The following is a 23,426-nucleotide window of genomic DNA, read 5'->3' as shown; positions in this document are numbered from 1 at the left end:
CGTTGAATCAATTTGAAATTAATGCAAAGAGTAGTGTAGAAATCAGTTTTGTTTAAAACATCTCATTTGGTTTGACAAATAACGTTTTTGATAACTGCCAGATTGGTTTCGTTGGTGACTTGTTCCACGTGCTCGATAGAACAACTCGGCCTGGCATTTGTTAATACATTTTAGCACATCAAAACTCATATTTTGCATTCATCTTTTGCAATGAGCAACCGTAAATATAAAGTTAGTTTGCCGAAGCAAGTAAGCAAGTTTCCAACTTAATCATCTTAAAACTCTCATCTAAATGTCTCCCAAGTTTAAGGACTTACAACTCTAAAATCCAAGATTTAATTTCCTAGAGTGAACAGAGCGAATACAGTCCATTGTGTAGCTTTACATTAAAACTAACATATCCAAACAGTTACTCTTATATCTGTTATTTAACACTAACAGATACCTCAACATAACATACTATTGAGAATATTTTTAATATTTAATTAATATTTTTGATATTGTAAAAAGGCTATTACTGTCATTTAAATTAGTGTATATACTGTAGCTTTAATAGATTATGTATACAATTAGGAGTCACTTTCAACTTATCAAGCTATATAATAATTTTTATGTTTTCATATTTCTTATGATCGTGTGATAAGGAAATGGCCTATTTTATGTTAACTCTCTATTGCACATTGTAAAGCACAGGTAACAAATGTATCTTTACTGATTAATACACATACAAATGTTTAATTTCTGTAGCTGATTGCCGTTATTTTCAATTTAGATAAACCATATAATTATTTTTGTTAATTCATAAGTTGAACAATCTCATTTCTAGGTAACGTACCTATTTATAATTTACTAAAATATACTTCAGAAAAACGTTTTCTTACGCAGTATAAAACCTATTTAAGTAAGAAGTGCAAACAAATGTTTCCACTGTATTTTCGTAAAATGTACAGCAGAAGATTAAACATTTGAATAATGACAAAAATTTATTGAAGTAATAAGCAGAAGAATTAAGGTCGCGAAGCGACCTTAATGTTTGAACTTGTATTACAGATGATAAACCCACCGAACAAAAAAACATTAGTCTCGTTTATCGACGAATTAAATTTTAAAAGATGATATTGTTCAGACAGCGATACTAAAAGATTGCAACATATGTTCCATCAAAATCGAGGACATTATACAAGAAGGAAGGCCCAAGTCTAAATTTAAAAAAGAAATCTGAAAGACTTCAGAAACTTGTCTTTCTGAGTTTGTGTCAGTGGCGGCGCCAATGAGCCAAGCCCTCCCTCAGCTCCCCCAATATTGTTACCTACATATATTCATAAAATATGAAACACACAATCGTCGTTGTTGCTTAACAATTAACATCAAAGAGACATAGATCTGTAGAACTCAACGTCTTCATTAAGGTGAAAGATAGTTAGCCTGATCGTGACCTTACTTTTCCTCAGAGTGTATTGACTTCACATGTGATAACTCGTTTCTGCTATGTAAACTTTGTCTTTATATTATATTTCTTTTGATTTGTAGCTTTACTCTTAATGGTATGTTAAATGTTCAATATATGGTAATCTTGATTTTCTTTATTATTGTGTATACGCATATTTTCATAAACAGATTATTTCTAATTTGTAATAATGAATTGTTAATCAGAGTATGAGTTTCCAATGAAAACTGCATTGAACACACAGTTCAAAATAGCACACCTTTCTGAAATGTACCTTGGTATTTACATTATTATAATTTACCATCTATACTTCATATTGATGGCATTTTTGGAAGCCTTCCCCAAGGAAAATATCCTGGCGCCGTCACTGGTTTGTAGAGTCAGCACGACAAATGACATCAGTAGAAAATGTGCATTAAAAACATGCTAAACCAGCCCTTAGTAACAGCATACTGTTTGTATACTCTCGTCAATGCGATATGAAAATCATATTTAGAGAGAAAAATAACAATAAGTGACAATCATGGAATGATAAAAAATTAGTTCCTGTTGGAATATTGTTACAAGATGCAAGTATGAAAAGCGGTTACTTGGATATTGAGCCCTTTTATTTAAAAACATGCTTCGCACTTGACTTCTGTCTAATATTAAAGAAACTGCTCAACAATCAAGTGGTGCTCTAAAAATCATTATTACCTTAAAATGCGAGCATATAAGATAATTCAACTGATGGCAAAAATTATGTTAAAAGTATATAAGAAGAGCTGGAATATTTATATATTTTAAATATGAATATCAGTTTTAAAGATCTGGCTAAAAATATGTAAAATTTAATAGAAATAAAGTTTCGCCAAAAATCGTCTGACAGTTTTGGGTAGAAACACACGGAGGATTAACACATAAAAAATATAGGTACACACCCTAAACAAAGTATTCTCGCTGTCTATTGAGTTGGTACTTTACTTTCAGCTCAGAATAAAAAAATATTTCTTAAACACAAATTCCGTTACTTGAGCAGCAAGAATAGCACAAGAGCTGGCGATAGATAATGTTGACTAACCGCGTTCCTTCTAATTTATAAATTAAAAATTAGGAACAGCTAGGCATTGATGGCACTTTAGTAGTTTTGTGCGAATATCCAAAAACAAACAAATAAATTAATGTTTTTTCGCATGAAAATGCACAATAAGCTACTTACGTTGTATTCACCGCAGAACTGAACTCCGAATTTTGAATCTAACCGCTGAGTTAGTGGGGAACTGTTCTGAAAAAAGATTCAATGTCTTTTATTTAAATCTTGCTTCACGCTGTTTCTGAAATATTGTATTTTGATATGTAAATGGTCTGAATAAGTATATTTTTTAAACGAACGTGTTTAGCCTGCTCAAAATTATGATAAAAATCAAAGGTTTAGATGATAACGATTTTTTTTTATTTTAAAACGTAATATTCAGATGGGTGTAGAAAAGCCTTGAAGCTTACCATGAGCATAATCATTTGAAATTCAGGATGTGGGACACGTGATATCCACTCCGTGTCAAATGTAAAACAAACTTGAAATATGACTTAAGAACAACAATAGTTTTATCTGTTTTTTATCTGACAGTGTTTTTATAATTCAAAAATTTCGACCAGGCATCAAACAGATGCCAATAATCGAGTTTTCACTTCTACGTGGAAATTTCTATAACATAAATATTTTGTAAAATAAGGACTACAGAGAGTCAAACCAATCTAAAGAAAGGCCTGTAATTACTGCTTTATTCCGTATATATTAGGTGTCTCTACTTCTATTTCACACATATCCACGTGCGTTTGAATTTGAATTAATTGTTTTTAAATGCTGAACATAAACGCAATGATAGGTTGACACACGGTAATGAAAGCTCCATAGTTTAAAATGTGATAAAGAACAGATGTTTAACATCATTATGTATTAAAACGTTGCTAATTATCCTCTTCAATGCTAGATATGTATCACTAAGCCATATAAATATACCAGTTCTAAAACTACTGTCACACCTTCTTTAGATATTAAAATTATATATCATCGTTTATCTTACACTCGCCTGATATGCGAAATATCCGAATGCTTGATATACAGTCCCCTGACGCTAAGTACATAATGCTTGATGTACACCAACTCTAAGGGTTAAATACGTATCCTTCCTTTCACGATATAGTTTTGCAAAACTCATGAGTCTGTTTGTAAATTACTTACAAAACCCACACACACACACACATATATATATATATGTAACTTTGGTGTTTTGGGGGGTCATTTTTACTCATTACAGTGAACATACATTTATATAGGTTTTAAAGATTATAAAACACTGGTGCTACTGATTTTATTCTTCTGAGGTATTCAACAAACATGATATGTAAGACACTATAAAGAAACAAGAACATATATATTTAATTCACCATTTGTAATTGAGTTATACAGGTTTAGGGGGAATTTATCCATATCGCTAAACCTAAACGAGGACAAATAGAGAAAGTGCGATATGTATATCATATGTATGTCATATTGGTTGACTCTGATATTAATAGAAGTTCACTACGGTAAACAAAGGACAGCATAAACATCATACGTATGATATACATATCGCCACTACAATATGTCTAGTTTTGTTTTATTCATTTACCATAGTAAATCGTTACTGACGAGAGATGGAATTATCTTAAAATAGTCTAACTCACTAAGTAAGTGGCAAGTGTCTTTTTGTTTATTCATTATTAAGCACAAGGATATGCAATGGGTTAACTACGCTCAGCTGATCGCGGGAATTGAAACCCGATGTTTAGCATTATAAATCCAGAAAATAAACGGCAGAAAGTGGTGTATACATATTTGCTAATGCCATTTTTCGTATATTTAAATATTTCTAAGGAAAACTACCCATTTCGCACACCTTCCATTTTTCGATGAGAATTTTATAATTGAAAGGTAAATTGCTATGCTGTTCCACATTCTCTCACTCTTTAATAATAGTTCAAAGAGTTGAAATAATCACTAATTATAGGGTACAACAACAAAGGCAATTTATCAGCTACTCATGATGAACCCGTTTTTAAAAAATCAACGCTTGCAAAATTGATTGAATCAAAAGACATTTCAGATTCTATACAAGCCTATGTCTTTTCTTTAAATGTTGCTTAAAAATGTTATATTAATTTTTGCATCAAAGACAAATAGGATTCTCGTAACGAAGGATTTCTCAAATACTGATAATTTATTCCTTGTTAGGAACGTTTCCGTCCAAAACAATACAGTTGTATTATACTATATTTTTTGGATATATCTTTATTTATAATTCTGATACATCTTATAACGTTGTCTGATGCATTTTTTTCTATATTGTAAAGCAATTCTAAAAAATAAATATTGATATATATATAGTATTCTAAATTTATTGTAAGTTTGTGAAATTTCGTATTTGCTGAAGTATGTTTGCTCTATTTAGTATGCTGTGTGCATTTCTTGTGATTCTTAATTAAAGTCTTAAAGCTTAAAAAATGATACGGTCCGAACATTTTATTAGAAACAGCAAATAACAGCAAATTGCTACTTCCCCGTATTTGAAATTACACCAATCAAAGGAAGCTCTGTGATGTGCACTTTACTTACTATTCGCTCAAACTTATAGTATAGATTGATCTTTTCCGCGCGTGCTTAGTGTAGTCGCGAGCCGGCAGCATTCCGCGGGACAGTTTAGTAACTATTACTTCACTGATGATATTGTCCACACAAACGTAGACTTTTACTAAAATATATAATTCAGCTTAAATGGAAAGCGTAGAGAAAAGATTATTTAAATTTTAATCTAAGGAATAATTCTTAAGAGTTTCTTTTTTTCTGTTGATATTGTAGCTCAGCAAATGGACTTATTAACTAACGTAGAGGTTAAACGGCAAAATATGATGTGAACTGGACTACTGATGTGTCCTGATAGTCTTGCCTTACAACTGACATTCCATGTGAACAGTTACTGACCTCTCCTTAATTCCAAGCGAGATGCCTGATGACCGTAGCGACAACCCAGATCCTCGTAACCTGAGTTTCTACGCTTCTTCCTCCTTGCACAGTAGGTCACGATTTTCTCTTTTATGGACATTTAAATATAATTTTATTCTTAACTAACTATGTTATTTCTGATAAGCAAACTTTTGCAATCCACAATTAAATCGTAACTTTAGTTCTTGCAAATACTGAGTTCTCACTGCAATTTTGTTTTAGCCCGCCAACAAAATCAGCAGCTAAAAATTTAAAAAATGAATCGCTTGTACTTTAAAATGTTAAATCGCCTGATTTCAGGTTGCCTAAGTAACTAACTAATGCAAATACTTAAAAGTTTAGGCGGATGAAGAGGTTGTGCGCGATCGTAATATGATCTAAAAATAAAATATAGTCAATATGTCAAATAAAATATCTGTTACCCACTAAAGATACACATATCAAAGATTAAGTTGTTGTTTTTGTTTTGTGTATCGAATTGCTATATACAATTTATATCTTCAACGAAATTAGCTACTTAATGAGATATATCCGTATAGTAATAAACATTGTTAAATCGCCAATGTCCTGTCAAAACATGTACTACGTTCCACCACCCATAAAACTCTTCCTCATGCTCATAAGTCGTTGTTTGCCTGCCTGTTATTGAATGATGTTTTAACGGGGAAAATTTCTACTTAAATATTTACATTTTCATTTTCTGGCTACTTACCACAATATGAAAACAACATATTCCATCCATAAGTATTTAGTATTCCATCTAATACTTTAACTGTGCTTAAAATTTAATCGTTGTAAACTCACCGTATTTCAAAACACAATTTTCATTTTATCTGTGTGCCTAACAGATATTTACGTAATTATCACTGTTTAATAAGAATTTAAAACAAACAATTGTTACCTGTTTGTTTGTTGACTGAATGTACTACATCATATCAGGTTCATCCTCTACTGTTGAAAAATGTGTAAGCGAAACAGATTAATACCAAAATGTTTCTGTAACAGTACATTATTTTGAAATATTACAGTGCATTTTTCTGTGCACCAAACATGCTCGTCCTCCCAGCCGTGGGGATGTTATAATGTGACGGTCAATCCCACTATTCGTTGGTAAAAGAGTAGCCCAAGCGTTGGCGGTGGGTGGTGATGACTAATTGATTCCCTCTAGTCTTACATTGCTAAATTAGGGACGGCTAGCGCAGATAGCTCTCGAGTAGCTTTGCGCGAAATTCAAAAAAACAAACAAAACAAAAGAAACATTTTTCTCTGTCTAATCACCTTTAGTCTTGGAATCGAGAAAGTAACACAAACATAAGTTCCAAACAACTACTACATTATTAACATATTTAGCTGTTTATAAACATCTGATTATTGTTCAGTTAATTTATTTAATATGTACAGTTATCTGTTTGTTTGTTTTCTGCCGTTTAAAGATTATCTTCTGAATTTTTGTTATATTGTCTATAATAAGTCGGTTACTATGAAAGAAGAAGACAGTGGGATAATTCTTAAACACTGTTCTAAATACAGTGTTTAAACACATAATTTTTGACTGCTCATTGTGAATTTCATGTGTCTGAGAGTCTTTATTCAACAGATAAATAAATATATATTTTAGGTCACAGGTTAGCTGAATATAATTTGTTTATTAGAAAGATAGGTTTTAGCGCGAAATGAGTTGACAACATTTTGTAAGTTATGAATAATGCCATGTAAAAGTTGAAGAGAAACCCTTTATCAAAGGGACACTTTCAATGTGAAAAATACTGTTAGAAATAGTGAATAGAGCTCAAGAAAAGATTTCAGCAGATATTTCTTTTAGTAATACATTATACATAATGCAATGATTCTTAATGTTTATTTGTTTCAAGATATGTTTGTTCTATAGTAATATAAAAGTTGAAATGTTCAGAGAAGAAAAGCAAGCAATCCAGTTTCATTACTTGTGCATTATTCATATAATATTTATAACTGACAATAAATATATATAATATCAGTATGTGCATTTATTTATCGCAAAATGTTGGAATGAATGATGCATTCATGTAGTTGCTCAAATTTCCAAAGAAAAATTAATTACAAAACATAAAACTTAACTAAAAGACTATTTATTTCTAATTTTCAATTTGTTTAACACGGATCTGATGAACTGCAGGATTAAATACGATATATTAAAACAACTATAAATGAGTCTGTGAGAGGCACAGCCTTTATAAATTCACTATGGAACGGAATGTATCAAAACAACATTTTGACATTATTTGGATTTTTGTAGGAAGTTTTATTCCAACAAAAATTAATCGCTTTTGGAAAAGATGTGTAGCAGTCCTTTTATATTAAAATATTCATATATTAAGACCATAAAAATACGTTAACATCAAAAATTTGGAATTTATAAGGCTGCACTTAATGACATTGGTAAACTAAGGAATATGGAATAATTTGGGATTACCATTACCATAAAAAAAGAAACCTACGGTAAATTATATCTTAGCCGTGGCAAGCAAAGTTCATTTTCTTGTAATTGGCGAGAATCAAAATGAGCAATAACCCTTCATTTGGAAAATAACACAAATAACGTGTATAACAGCTCCTTCCATGACAATATTCATTGAATTGTCACATACCTCGAACAGATGAGAAATGTAAAGGATATTTACACTATTCCATACTGGTCAAGTCGACTACAGATTTTTGTGTGGTTGGACCGTTGAAAAAGATGCTGAGACAAGTGGTGTGCTTTAGACATGGCAGAACCTTTAGCAATGGAAATTTGCAGTACAAGACTATCGGTAAGGTGATGGGTCGTGAGATAGAACATGACAGAAAATGACAACATGGATTGTAAAGATTTGGTGAGGCTCCAACGTAATTTTAATATAACGTATACTCAACCCTCTGTGTAACAGGAGTTTGTGAGTTTTAAAGTGAAATAGAAATTCCAACTTCACATATTGAATACCACATTGATATCGTTATTAAGGTATGAATGGAATAAAATCCACAAAAGTAACCAAAGTTAAAATTATCATAACTAAAGTATTTCATTGAGTTGTTATTATATGTGCGTTTGCTAAAGATTTTTCTTATTAACTCAAAGAACATTTTGATATTTTTAAACCAATAGGCTTAACGAACTTTTTAAATTAATAATCTCAAACACAATGATATATATTTTTAGCCAAATTGCTTTCTCTGCCGTTTGTGGTAGAGTTATTTGTTTCTAAAACTTAAAGTTTAAATGATTTGGATTCAATATCCAACAACAAGTGATTGTTTAACGCTTTTTTAAAATTAATTTCTAAACTGCTTTATAACAACATATCATGATAAAATGAAATTTTAAAAAAGTATAGAAATCATAAATATACTTTTACAGATGTATGTCTAATATCCGTAATTTGATGACTGAAATATTTCTACTTCATTTATAGCTCTTTCAGAGCTCGAATCAGACAAACAAATTTTATTGTTTGATTTACCAACTTAAAGATAATGATAACACGACTCTAACGTATTTACTGATCCTGTTCTTGTTGTTTTGAATTAAGCGCAAAGCTACACAATGGGCTATATGTGATCTGCCCACCACGAGTATCGAAACCAAGTTTTTAGCGTTGTAAGTCCGCAGACATACTACTGAGCCACTTGGGGGCTACTGCTCCTGTACGGAGCTACTAAGTTACCATGTAGATATCAAGATATTTCTTCTTTTTTTTTAGGAACATATGAAACGTTCGTTGCTATTTATTGAAGTAATTCCATTACTATATTACTTGAAAGAAAATATAATATTTTAACACTTTCAATGTACATATTATATAAGCGACGGTTACACATTTTCACATCCAAGGATGTCTGATTGGTTGGAAATAAACTGGCAGCTGAGATCTCAACAATTAGACCTAATTGCAACGGAATATTCCAATGTAAAACGACAAATAATGTGAATTCACGCATTTCCAAAATAAAAACAAACAAACAGAATTAATTCACATATATTTGATATTGTTTATGTGTGTTTAAAACAAACAAACAAAACAATATAAATAAAATCGGGATATACCTGGTGTTAGCACCTTTAAGCATAATATGCGTATGGTTGGTTTTCTTACAACAAATTGGGCTGTCTGTTGTGTCCATCGAGGGAAATCGAACCACTGATTTCAGCATTGTAACTCGGTAGACTTACCGCTGTCTCAGCAAGAGACGCAGAATATGTGCGAAACAACAAAGTTCATATTTTTCTAGACAACTTTGCTTTATAAAATAAAAATGAATGGAACCATTTGTAAATTACCTTTGTCGTTTCCCAATCATTTATCATCGAAAATTAAATAAACATAGAATATTCTGACAGTTGTTTTAAAATAAATCAATTATATTCCACGAATAATTTATATGTTAACATGTCCATCGCAGAAGTTTTCAGTTTCATCCATAATGAAAGAAATTAAACCTTTATGGGTAAAACATGGTGTGTTTTTCTACAAAATTAGTAATGTTCTCTCCAGAGCTAAATAATGGCTACATGCTTTACGTTTATATTATGAAACACATTTGTGCGTTAAATCAGTGAGTATTGGAGATAGTTTTACTGCTCCTTGACTTTGATTATTAAAAGCGAATACGCTGCTCTTTGAACTTGTATGTTTAACCAATCAATACAGTCATTAGACACGTAGTACAGCTTATGGAATACAGAATAAATTGTTTCAGTTTATTTATTTTTTTATTTTCTTCTAATTTTCTGAAATTTTTGTGTCTATATTAATGATTAAAATAAAGAAAATTAATATGACAATAGCTTGTGATGGTATGGAGCAAGGCTTAATCAACGAATGAAAAATTGAATCACCTATATGAGCATACTCAGATGTGGCAACTTGAATACTTAATAGTGAGGTTGCTAAAGCAACTTCTGCTTTCTGACAACCTGTAAAATATCTGATGGAAAAAAATCACAAAAAAAACAATATTAAACGTTCACATAAAAAATAAAATGAACAATCTTTCTCAAAGAGAGACGCAGAGTTAAACAAGTGATAATTAAAGAAGCAAACATTTTTAAGCTAATGAAACATGTCTTCGCCACGAATTCCCAACATAGTCAATTTTGACACCAGAAATACAAAAAACTGCCTATATTACTGCTTTGGACCTCCTTAAAGGTATATTTGTACTGAATTTCGTACTGAAACTGATCGAATAAAAGCTAATAACTGACAAAATCTCTAAAATTATGGGTTCATTTAACATTTTGACCTTCCATAAAATGGCCAACTATGGTCATATCTTACATGTGAAAAGTATCTTTGTACTAAATGTCATGTAAAGTGGCCAAAATATGGTGGAGTGATTTGAAAAAACACCGCAATGCTCTTTTGTGGCATTGTGACGTCTATAATTATTATAAATGGTAAAGTTTAAGATACTTATTCGTCATTATGTGGAACCTATAGGAAACTGTCTTTATGGCCCCCTTCCTCTAGAAAAGACTCAAAATGAGGAAAATCAACTTCTTTAAATCAATGTGTTTGGCACGTAAACATTTATTGCTAAGAATATGATCACACAGGAGTCCAAAATGTACGTTTTGGGTTGTTTGCCCTTTCATCCCGTAAAATACTTATAAAGATATGCACGGAGAATATTAAAAAAACGTCATCTGGGCATATTAGGTCAAGTTATAATATTACTAAGTTTCAAAATAACACACCGAGAATTCAAGGAACGGAAACCAACTGAAAGGTGATTGAAAGAAGAAAAAAGAAAGAAGACACAATAGAAAAACTGTTTATCTCTGTGCAGACATAATTACCTTATTATATGAGCATCTGCATGGAGTTCTTGTATGAACCATGTGGAAGTTTGGGTTTAAATTAACATTTCTTGTAGTTTATTCACTGTAGAGTGATTTGTTTGTTATTACATTTCCTGTTTTCAAATATTATATTGTACTTACCATGTGAGCGACGTGATTGATTAGTATGTTAATTTTCTTCAAATATTGATATTGTATTAGCTGTGCGAGCGACTTAATTGGTCGTGGCATGTATGTCAGAAGCTTCACTGGTCATTGGTTTGGTTTTTTCAGTATTTTCTAAATAAGCGGTTGAAGGGAACAAGGCTTTACCAGTTCTCCGAATGTCGCTATTTTTTCTTTCTCTTCTCTACCGTATTCACAATTTTCTATACTAGTTCGTTTAGAGTTGACCCCCGCTAGTACAGCGGTATGTCTCCAGATTTACAACGCCAAAATCAGGGGTTCGATTCTCCTCGGGGGGTCTCAGCAGATAGCTCGATGTGGCTTTGCTATAAGACAAACACACGTTTAGAGTGAGTGATGAATCACGTGTCTAAGTTCTAGAGTTCAATGGAATTTCAAATGTAAACGCGACCAAGAAAAAGAAGTTAAAGTTAAAGAGTATGTCAAATGCGTGCTACAAGTCCATTATTTCTTTAGTTATAACACATACAAGAAAGTTCCCGTAACGTTGTAGTGTTCTAGTCATCAGTCGGAACTTGAAACATTTTGGAGACTCAGAAAAATGAATATTTTGAATATTTGTTTGTAAACCTATTCAATATCTGATTAAAAAAGACATTTACACGTAGGTTGAACTGACAGTGTGCTAAATGCTAAATTCCGTGCTAAAACGCAATAAACAAACGATGTCATGACTTATCACTAGAGGGTGAGATACCTCAATCACGGGTTCCTCTTAGAAGCCTGTAAGCATACAGGCATGAATAATGGATAAAATCTCTAGCATTGCTGTACAAATGGAAATACATTAGTAATAGATAGATAAAAAAGTTTTGGTTTATTGGGTATTTCCGGGAAAGCGCGAAACGTACGCGCTAACGAGTTCGTGCACGGATTTGTGCGTGTGATCGGGGAAGTTACCGTGCCGATAGCGAATTTATATATTTTCAAAATACACTCTACAAAAGCTGAACACAAGGTGATATAAATGTTTAACATTATTATTTATGTTCTATTAAAATATAGAATTTTTCTTTTGGAAAATACTATATAAACTAAACATTTGTCGGTAAATTTCTGCCTCGTTTAAAACAGCTATTATCAGGAAAAAACAGCTCAAACCATGATATGGTTTCATTTACACAGTTTTAGTGAAAAATTTCTTTAGGCACATTTCATGTGATGTTGGTGATTTTGCCTAAACTATATGGCTTTCAGTAAGGTAATATTCGTAGTTATTAAACACCGTTTTTATGCCTTATGATGTAAGTTATGTGACGTCTTTATCTGTCTGCACCTTTTCTTATAAGTGGATAGCTACCTCTCTTTCAGTTTAGTAAATTAACAGAAATTATTAAACTAATATTAAAGGAAGAATTCTGAACCAAAATCAGACTAGTAGACTAATTTACATTTGGTTATCGATTTATGGGTATCCTTTCGTTTAGCGAACAGCAAATATAGCCTGAATTTTAATTTTAAAAAAGATGTTCTTATTATTATAGATGTTAGATAACTTCTTGATCTTTCTTCTGTTATTTAGGCCTTTAGATTACGAACTATTTTCCATGTCTTATTTTACAATTATTTGTGTCGGATTTACTACTATATATTTGTTTTAGGTAAACATATGTTTAGAAACACATGTAACTTATACTATTAAATCTGTATTGATAAATTCCCGCATGTTCACTAAAATTGTAGAAGATTCTCGACTGTAAGAATCAACAATGTATATGGGTATGTAAATGCCAATGTTGTTGTTTTAGCTGAAATTTCTAGAATCTCGCCTAATACTTATAAAAGATAACCAATGCAACCAATCCAGCCAAGGGACAGTATGTATTATTGGTTTGCTACAGTTGGTATATTATAAATCTCAGAAGCTATAACTTTGTTTAACGTTTATTAATGGGGACTCTAGATATTTGACCAGAAATGTTTATAGATTACAAACCGTTTAAACTCAACGTATTAACTTCGGATGTCAGTATTTTTACGAAGGCATTATATAACTTCAACTCTGAAAAACTCATATGTGATCAGAGAAGAGCTAGTTAGCTCTCCCTTTAAGTGAATTGTATCGATATCTACTCGAAATTAATTCACTCATCCTGAACCCTCGATAGGATATCAAGGAGGTCCGGATTAAATAAAGACTCAATATTGTTTTTAAGGTTATAAAAATTTTGTATATGAATCATTATTTGTAATAAGCGTTATTATAAATTGTATTATTGTTTGTATATTAACGTTTATTTGTATTAGGAAAGAATGCTGTGTGTATCAACCATGTTGGTAAATCTAGTAAATTTGATACATCTTGACATTTAATTACCTTCTAAATCTAAATTACAATTTAGCTCAGTTTCAGACTATTTGAAATCGTAATACGTTACATATTTCAGTCATTCAGAAATTATAATATTTCAAGTACTGACATGCATGTATGTTCTTAGAATTATAGTTAATAATACACAACCACTTCATAAGAAGCATGTGTGTAATAGTCAATATATAATCTATTCCCAATCTTACACGGAGCATGATACACATATTCTTCTTGAATACTCTATCCAGGTGCCTTTTTACTAATATCACAACATTATCACAATACCTTTTTATTATAATCGTGTAAACAAGCACAGTTATCACCCTTCTAACACAGTATACATTCTCCCCTAACATTGACATTACACTATCCATAGGCTTCTTCAAATTATTTAACCACACTAAGTTATTTACATCCTTCTCAATCAATGCAACTTAACTAACCACACATTGACTATCATCACTAGACATAATCTTTCGTCACCATCAGACCAAAACTGAGATTTTAAACTTAACACCGAATCTGGTGTCCATAGACACAGATGTAACATTAAAATCGAATTGGTATGATGTTCACTAGACATAATCTTTCGTCACCATCAGACCACAACTGAGATTTTAAACTTAACACCGAATATAGTGTCACATAGACACAGGTGTAACATTAAAATCGAATTTGGTATCATGTTAACATCGAAGTAGGCTATTAGCTAAACATAAACTCTAGACCCGAACTGGGTGTAATATTAACGCCAAATCCTGCAACACTTGAACACAAGTGAAAATAATTTAAACAGAAACTTAAGTTTAGCAAGAAAAATGGGTGTTAGGTTTTGCTGAAAAATCATCCTCAGGTTATAAGAGGTGTAAGACAAACAGATATCAAATTTACCCAGAATTCGTGTGTGAAATATAACGTTAAGTAAGCACATTCCAAACTTTGGTGTTAGATAAACCTAAACTTAGGTTTAACAACGAGCCAAAATTCAGATAAAAGCCAGATTTAAATTCAACTACGAGCCAAACTTCACGCACACACACACACATCTCTATTTTAGTTCCTACATGTACAAAATAAAATAATAACCAGAAAATGACTTTCTTCCCTTATTTGCATTTATTTACTTTTGCAGATTCATTATCAAACCATTAACGGCTCGTTTTAATGTAGATTGATCTCCGCCTCTTAGTAAGAAAACAATATAAATATTTTAGCATATCTGCTCGTGTATGCATCGAAAAATATGTACACAAACTATGTGTATCCATGATTGCATGTGCGAATGTATACATATTCGTGACCATCAATTATTGGGTTTTGTGGATTTCAGCACGCAAATTGTACGAATTAGCTTGATATTTTTTTTGGAATTTACAAAAATTAACGATCTTAGATAGCAATGAAGGCCGGAAACACAGAACATTGGGAAAACGTAAATGGGGTTTCTTTTAATGGTTTGTACGTTTTTGTTATCGTACTGTAGCTGGGATACGGTTTAATAATACTTTAAAGCGTATTTAAATGAGTTATATTAGTCTTAACTTAAAGAGTAAGAATGAGACGAAATCTGTCAAAATGAATGGAAATTCTTGGGATTTCTATACACTTCTAAAACTATTTTTGCAACAAATTTCATTCACTGTCTATATACGATGAAACTGTGACAGCATTACTATACATGAACGACTTGTATAAACTTGATAAAAAAATTTGATGATTAAACTAGAAAAACAAAACATTATTTTAAACTGTTAACCGTCTTGTAATTGAATTAGAAATAACGAACTGTTTTTCTCCTTTTCCTAAATTATAGATAAATGTTTGTCCCACATAAGATATTTTTATTCATCAACGTGTTATATAAAGCAACTTATTAATGAATTGGTATTTTTATTTCATGTTGGTGGACACAGTAGATAGCCCTATGTGGCTTTGCTATAACAAATATACACACTTTTTCATGTTGTTTCAGCACACTGTAAAGGAATTTAAGAACTGTTTAGTTAAATAAGGAGATGCAGACCTCTATACCTTCCATTTTATATTTTAAGACAAATAGTGGCTCAAATTGATTTTTAATAACGAAAATTAATGAATCTGAAATATATAATTTATTATTAGTAATATTAAAAATTATTTTATTCTAGTACTATATCAGCAAAACAACCTGATTATTAATTTTACCATAGCCCCAGATGATGTAAGAATATATATACATATATATTAAAAATTATCATTAGTTTCTATTATTCCATGTTACATTTTCAGTTTATTAATTCTATGTAAAATAACCTGTACCCTGTAACTTTTTTTATTTCTTTAGGATCTAATCAAAAGTGTGCTGGTTGTGATCAAGTTATTTTTGACCGATTTATGTTGAAAGTGCTCGACAAGACTTGGCACGCAAAGTGTCTCAGGTGTACAGAATGCCAGACACCACTGACAACAAAATGTTTTTCTCGCCATGGCCAAGTGTTATGTAAGGATGATTTCTTTAGGTAAGTTTATTATACCATGGAAAGTGTTATGTAGATATGCTTCCTATGTTCTTTCAGCTAAGCAATAATGATCGTAACAATCTTGTCTTTGCCTTGACTGAAGTAAACACGACGTGTAGTTAAACTTATATATTTTCATTTAGTAAAATAAAGACCTAAATCAATATAGTTTTAAATACGTCTTAGTTAATACCATTATCCAACTTTTAATTAGTGGTAATTACTACATAGTAATTACTAATAGTAATATCTATGTACTATTTCCGTAACTCCAGAGTCGTGGAACGTAATGAGCAAAATTGTATTATAATACAATATATTTTTAGTTTCAAATAATAAACAAGCTTAGTGATGTTCTGTACTATCGGTTGCAAGCATAGAAATCAATGTTACTCGTGTAAATTATATGTCTTTACTGTGTAGTTGACGTTTGCCGTTTGAAATTTTCCAGAGGTTAGCAACGAGTAGTTAATGGATGTGCTTGATTTTCATTTTGTTTGTCCTGCTTAAAATACGACACCCCAGTGATACAGCGTTAGAAACCGGGTTTCGATATTCCTAGTGGGCAGAGTGCAGACAATATATCGTGCAGCTTTGTGCTTAACTTTTAAAACTCAAATTAACAAATTTAAAGTACGTGAACATTAATACGTTTGTTTATAGCAGAAAACTACACAATGGGATATCTGTGCTCTGCTTACTATGGGCATCGAAACCCGGTTTCTGTTGCTGAAAGTCCGTAAACGTACCGCTGTGCCACTGAAGGCAAAATTAGGAGGTTGTGAAGTAAGTAAACATACATATTTTACTTGAAAGAAACACATTAAATAGTAAAAACTATATTACTTTTAAAGATGTTTAGGTATTCACAGATTGGATCTATAATATTTGCGTTTCGTTGTTGTATTCAGGCTTAATAAGTAATTACCGTAGAAGAATTGGATGAAATACGTTATTTGTTACTGGTATAACATTAATGTTCCGTTCTATGAGAATATGTTAACCAAACGCACAGGTTCCTGCTAACCGTCTAACGTAACTCCATACAGAGACGGAAAATGAAAAATGCATGGTTGGAAGATTGTGTAGCGTTAATACAAACATATTACTCCAGATTTGGTTATATGGTTAAGACCCATCGTAATAATCCTGACACTAAAGTTTTAAAACATGTTATTTCTTGTATATTTCCTTACATTTAATTAAAGTACTGGAAGGATGACAGTTGACATGTCAATCAATGGCAAACAATCTGAACGTTTGCTACTCTTGAGTCATTTACATGTGTATTAAAATGTAGCATGAATATAGTTGTGATGTATGCAAGGAAAATAAACTAAAATGACGCAGGTGAGTTAGATAATGTTATATAGTGGTTTGTTTGTTTGTTTATGGCAAATCTATCAAGGCAATCTGTTCTAATTCTGAACAACCGAAAAGTGTAAAGAAAATTGTCAGCCAGCAATCCCCCCCCAATTCTTAGACTATTCTTTAACAATGAATTATGTGATTGACTGTCATATTAAACGCAGTCGCTGAAAAAAACGAGTTTCGATCCATAAACTCAAATATTGCGAATCAAGCACGCTGAGCAAAGGTAACGCCAGGTCCTGTTAAGTAGATAAAGCTAATAATTTATACACAAGCTAATTATGAAAATAAACAATAGAACAATTTATAACAGGACGACGAGGAGCTTAGTTAAATCTGAACGATAAAGGTTTGAAGTGATAATTTCCGAAAAAAGAAATGACATACTTTAGTTTATAGTTCCATCACAATAGAAAATTAAGCAACTTTGCGCAACATTATATATCAAGTTCAGATGTTTAGTGCTAAAAACATCAAACTTCCCTATGATATAGTGTTAATACCCTTAGTGCAATATCACCATAAAATGAAATATAAACCATCACAATAGCAGAACATCAGAAAGACGAAATAAAACCTTCACCATAAAAAAAAGTAAAGACACTTTAGGCAGAACATCAGAAAATGAAATTCAAACCTTCACCATAGTAGAAAGTAAAGATGCTCTAGGCAAAACTTCATAAAATGAAATACAAACCTCCACCATAAAAGAAAGTAAAGACACTTTTTGACATTGTACTGAAATCCGTCGACTTAATGCTGTCTCTGCAGGGATATCTTCATAACAGTAAAAGTTAAGACTCTATGTACAAAACTTTTCATTGGTAGGAAGTTAAGACACTTGATAGAACAGCGTCATAAAATGAAATTCATCTTCAAAACAATATAAAGCTAGGACACTTTGTGCAACAACATCATTAAGATAGATTATAAACCCTTCCTTAATGCAAAATTAAAACACTTGGGGCAGAACATCAGAAAGATGAAACACAAAACTTTCCAGTAGTAGAAAGTTATGACAGTGGTGTGAATCATCAGAAAAATGGAGCACAAAGCTTTCATATAGTAAAAAGGTAAGATATATAACGTAATAGAACTTCACCACAAGATCTTTGTTTCATTCGGAAGATAGATATCAACAAGTTAATTACAACGAAACGTTAACTAGTAATTTCTACTTTGAAGTATTTTGGTATCATATAAGTAAATAATATTAGTTATGACTCATATCGTTTAAACCACAAAATATACTTCGCATTTTGATATCTAAAACGTTATATCAGTCGTCACGCACGAATATCCTGATCATGTAATTGATTTTATTATTGATAATTTTACTACAAACCCACTGAGTCAGTGTATAACCTAATAGTTAACTTGCCAAAACAATGTTTGTATGAATTTCTACTTCCTACCCCATTGTCACTAAAGGATCTCCACAGTTTGAGGCCCTGGCTGCTATACAAAAGTAACCCTGAAATTCCACTAGTCGGTCGGAGAAGATTAAAGCAAGAGTTGGTGATAGATGCTGCTGACAGCTGCTTTACCCTTAATCAATCAGTTCAAGATTAGGAATGGCTATGCACAGATAACCCTTATGAAGTTTTTTTCAATTTTTGTAAAGACTAACCAAGAAGATGAACCTTTTGATAGAAAATAATATTTTCGGTAATTTACGAGCAATGAATTATAAACCACAATATCGGTTCTTAATAGGAATAGCAAGAAATTGCAAGAATCCCTAATGGAACATTCTGGTAAAAAGCACTTTGAACAGTAAATATTCAGTTCAAACATCACTTTAAAATGTTTACGATTGACCGCTAAGGTCGTACAAGTATAATAATGCTGAAAAACAAGTATGTTAGATATACGATAAGATGAAAATCCGCTTAAAACGGCCCTTTTGTAATTCTTATTATTTTTTTCTTTCTTACAACAAAAACCGGCTTGTTATATTGTTCCAATACTTTCCATATAAAACTACATAAGGTACTGTGAATGTTGTAGGAGTATTAAAAAGTTCATTCGTTTCTTTTTTTGTTTTACATAAACTGAAAAAGATACCATAATTCTAGTACAAACGATGTTATCATTATCCATAGAATCTAGCTTTCTTACCCATATATGGCGTTCTTTTAAAAAGCGTAAGTACAGAGTGAAACAGGAATTACCAATCAATAACAAAGGAGCATTGGATTAATGTAACATACAGACACTCAACGCTTTGTACACTATACAATTGGTGGGTTTAGGAAGCCAACTCCTATATTACGTACGAAGTGAAGGAGTAAAAATAATCTAAATACGTAATTTTAAATTTTATTACATGCATTCGTAGAATAATTACTTTAAAAGTCACGAAGGCTTATTTAAAGCAAAGTTTTAGACAACGTGTTTTATTTGGAAAAGGCAGTTTATCTATCGGCGAAATTTTATGCACGCTTATTAATGGATGTGTCTCAGTTCAGGCAAATATTTGCTCATAGCTATGCAATATATAGAGATAATTTAGTTACACAGAATGCTCAGTATATTCACGACAATCTCAAGCAGTTTTTTAACAATTTACATATCTAATTAATGCGATCAGATAGTCAACAGCTGCGCTAAATCATCATGAATCGTATCAGCTTGCAACAAGTTATGTTTATTATCATTACAATATATAAGGTTAGCTACCATATCAAGTAATCCTTTGCTCATAGTTGAGCATAAAAATGCTACCAAACTACAAAAATAAAAAAATGGAATTGAAAAACCTGCAGTTAAGTATCTTAAAATGTATAATTTACGATATTGGCATGGAACTTGATAACGATTAACTAAAATCGTTCAATTTTTTGAACAGACGATATGGGACAAAATGCGCCTTTTGTGATCAGGGGATCTTCCCTTCTAACGTTGTGAGAAGAGCTCGGGAATACGTCTACCATCTTCACTGTTTCTGCTGCATCGTGTGTAAGGAGCTTCTTAATACCGGGGACTTGTTCTATCTCATGGAAGACGGGAAGTTGGTCTGCAAGAACGACTACGAAGCCGTTAAAGTCCGCAGTAAGACATATATCAAACCATTAATTTTATTGGCTTAAAAGTAAGGTAGAAATTTACAATAGGATATTAGCCATTCTTGGCAGGAGCAAAACCTTTTTAATTTGAAAAACTACACAAATTACTTTAATTATTTTTCTGGTAAGTTAATCAATGTCAATAGAAGTGCGGTCCACAACATCAACAAGAGTTCTGACCAGAATGTCAATAGGAGTACGAATCAAACTGCTAGCAAGAGTGCTGAGCAGATTGTTAAAAGAAGTTACAGCCTTAAACAGCGAAAGCATTAAACCAAACACCACGTGTAAGTGACCTATGTAGATATTGAACAATAAGATCTGACAATGTGATACTTATGTGAAGTTGTTATTCTCTCATGGTCACAGAAAGTAAAAAAATGGTTATATTATTTATATTTTAATAATTTTAAGATTTAGAATGTTCAGTTGAGTTCCCCGCTGGTACAGCGGTAAGTCTACGGATTTCCAACCCTAAAATTAGGGTTTCAGTTATCTGTGGACTCAGCAGATAGCCCGATGTGGCTTTGCTATAAGAAAACACATCCTAATACTTTTAGGATGGGTAAAATTATAACACAAATAATTTCTTTGAAATTTATTTAAGGAATATAACATAATTTATGCTTAATTTAGATCAAATTTATTGATTCATTGTATTTACCAGTTGTATAAAACGGTGATATTTAATAGAAAAGTATTTATTTTCGGGATTATTGGTTTCGATTGTTGACTTATGAAACATAGCTTTTTTATATTATATAAAAGGAATGACGATATTATAAATAAAAATTCAAATGCAGACGTGGCCAGCAAAAGACCCCGAACTACAATCACTGTTAAACAGCTCGAGACATTAAAGAAAGCCTACAAAAACAGTGCCAAACCTGCTCGTCACATTAGAGAGCAGCTGAGCCAGGACACTGGACTGGACATGAGGGTGGTACAAGTATGGTTTCAAAACCGGCGAGCCAAAGAGAAACGGCTAAAAAAGGACGCTGGGAAGACTATATGGGCCAATTATTTCAGGCATACAACTGGAAATGCTACACAAATGTTCTCAGCTGAATCAACACCCACCACAGCGTCTCCTGGATCTCCTTCTAGTAATGATGGCTTAGAATGGAAAAGAGATTGTAAGAGTAATGATACAGATAACGATATTTGTAAGGGTAAGACATGTTTTGAAGACCAACTGACGTTTTTATGTTAACCTTTCATTACATTTTAAATGAGTAAAAATTTTTTAGCTCTTAGTTAAAAGCTCAGAGGTTAGATTATTGAACCTGTTACACAAACTGAACTTTATATTGCTTTGAAATAGGAGAATTTAAAATCAAGGGTTCTAGATTTCAAAACACATTTTGGATATTTTTAGAATATGTAAGAGAACATGTAATGAGAATATGTTTTTGGGTTTAGATTAAAATCACATGTGCTACTTGAAAATATGAAGACATACATGAATTACTATGTATTATGTTAAAGAAAAGTAAACTAAGAGATGACGACAAATTATGACAGTCGTTACTGAAAATACAGCATGAAATTTAGTTGGTTTTGCTATGAAACTTGCATTTAATGTAAAATACAGTAAGTCAATAACGACTGTTACAATAAAGAAAATGGAAATGATACTTTAATTGCACATCTATCAAATGAGGCTTATTATTCTTTAATGTGTTAGTTACATAGAGAGGTATACACTTTATATGCACGCTGTTTACTGCTTTAATTTCCAATTCGAAAAGGTTAACTTATTTTTTGTCATATGGGAATGTTTAATATAATATGTTGAAGCTGAAATTTAGATGTTGGATATTTTGAAGTCAAGTATATGATATTTATATATGCGAGTGGGTTTCGATTGTGTTTTGTCATAAATCTCGAATTCTCCAGATATATTGTTCTTCGTATAATTCAAAATAAATGCGGTTGACCTAAAACTAACATGTAAAAAAATGTCCAATAATAAAAACTTTATGAAGTTCTTGTTTACGTTTACAATTTTGACGGAACTATAATATTGGCTGCGTATAATTTCAGTGCGATTATTGCGAGCTGTTAAACTGACTGTGTTTAATTTTTATGTGATTCCTGGTTTATCTCTGAAGCTTTTGTACACCAGACATATTTATGTTCTTTTCGAAATGTTTTTTTTTTTTTTACCAACTTCCCTTATTATACAAGTTTATTCTTTAGACTATTGTGGTTCGCGCCCTGTTATACCCACATGGAAGTCATGTTCCGCACTTTGGAGGCATGGGTACACAGTAAAAGTGACAGTCAAATCTCACTATTCACTTAGAAAAGTCCATGAGTTGGCAATGTGTTGTGTTGACTTGCTGCCTTTCCTGTTGTTTATCACATTCAAAATTAGAGACGGCTAGCGAGAATAGCTCTCGAGTGCTCATGCACGATATTAAACAAATAAACAAAACTTTAGGCTTTATTCAGTTATTTTCAGTTATGAATTGAGCGAGAAAATCTTAACAGGTTTCACTGGTGGTTAGTATTTGTTATTAGTTTTAATAAACAGAAATCTCAAGAGTTTTGCTTTTCAAAATGTTAATTAAAAACAACATTATTTTGTATAATATTAATAGGTTTTATTTAATATGGAAAAATACAGGAAACGGACCATTGTAAGTATTAAGCTCTGTAAACAGTTCTAAAATAGCAAAGAAAATATATCAAAAA

At 31.7% G+C, this 23,426-nt stretch overlaps 1 protein-coding gene across 1 annotated transcript; it reads left to right on the top strand.

The window, feature by feature from the left end:
* The first annotated feature begins 5,164 nt into the window (after nt 1-5,164).
* On the top strand, nt 5,165-23,362 carry LOC143236512 (LIM/homeobox protein Lhx3-like). The gene is made up of 4 exons (XM_076474816.1): nt 5,165-5,538; nt 16,113-16,287; nt 20,510-20,712; nt 21,530-23,362. Exons 1-4 carry the CDS (start codon nt 5,469-5,471, stop codon nt 21,937-21,939), a joined length of 858 nt encoding a protein of 285 aa, XP_076330931.1. The 5' UTR covers nt 5,165-5,468; the 3' UTR covers nt 21,940-23,362.
* Nucleotides 23,363-23,426: the final 64 nt, after the last annotated feature.

The sequence above is a fragment of the Tachypleus tridentatus genome, chromosome 2 (assembly GCF_004210375.1).
Source record: "Tachypleus tridentatus isolate NWPU-2018 chromosome 2, ASM421037v1, whole genome shotgun sequence".
In the NCBI taxonomy this organism is placed as follows: Eukaryota; Metazoa; Arthropoda; class Merostomata; order Xiphosura; family Limulidae; genus Tachypleus; species Tachypleus tridentatus.
This window is presented reverse-complemented; position numbering and strand designations above follow the sequence as displayed.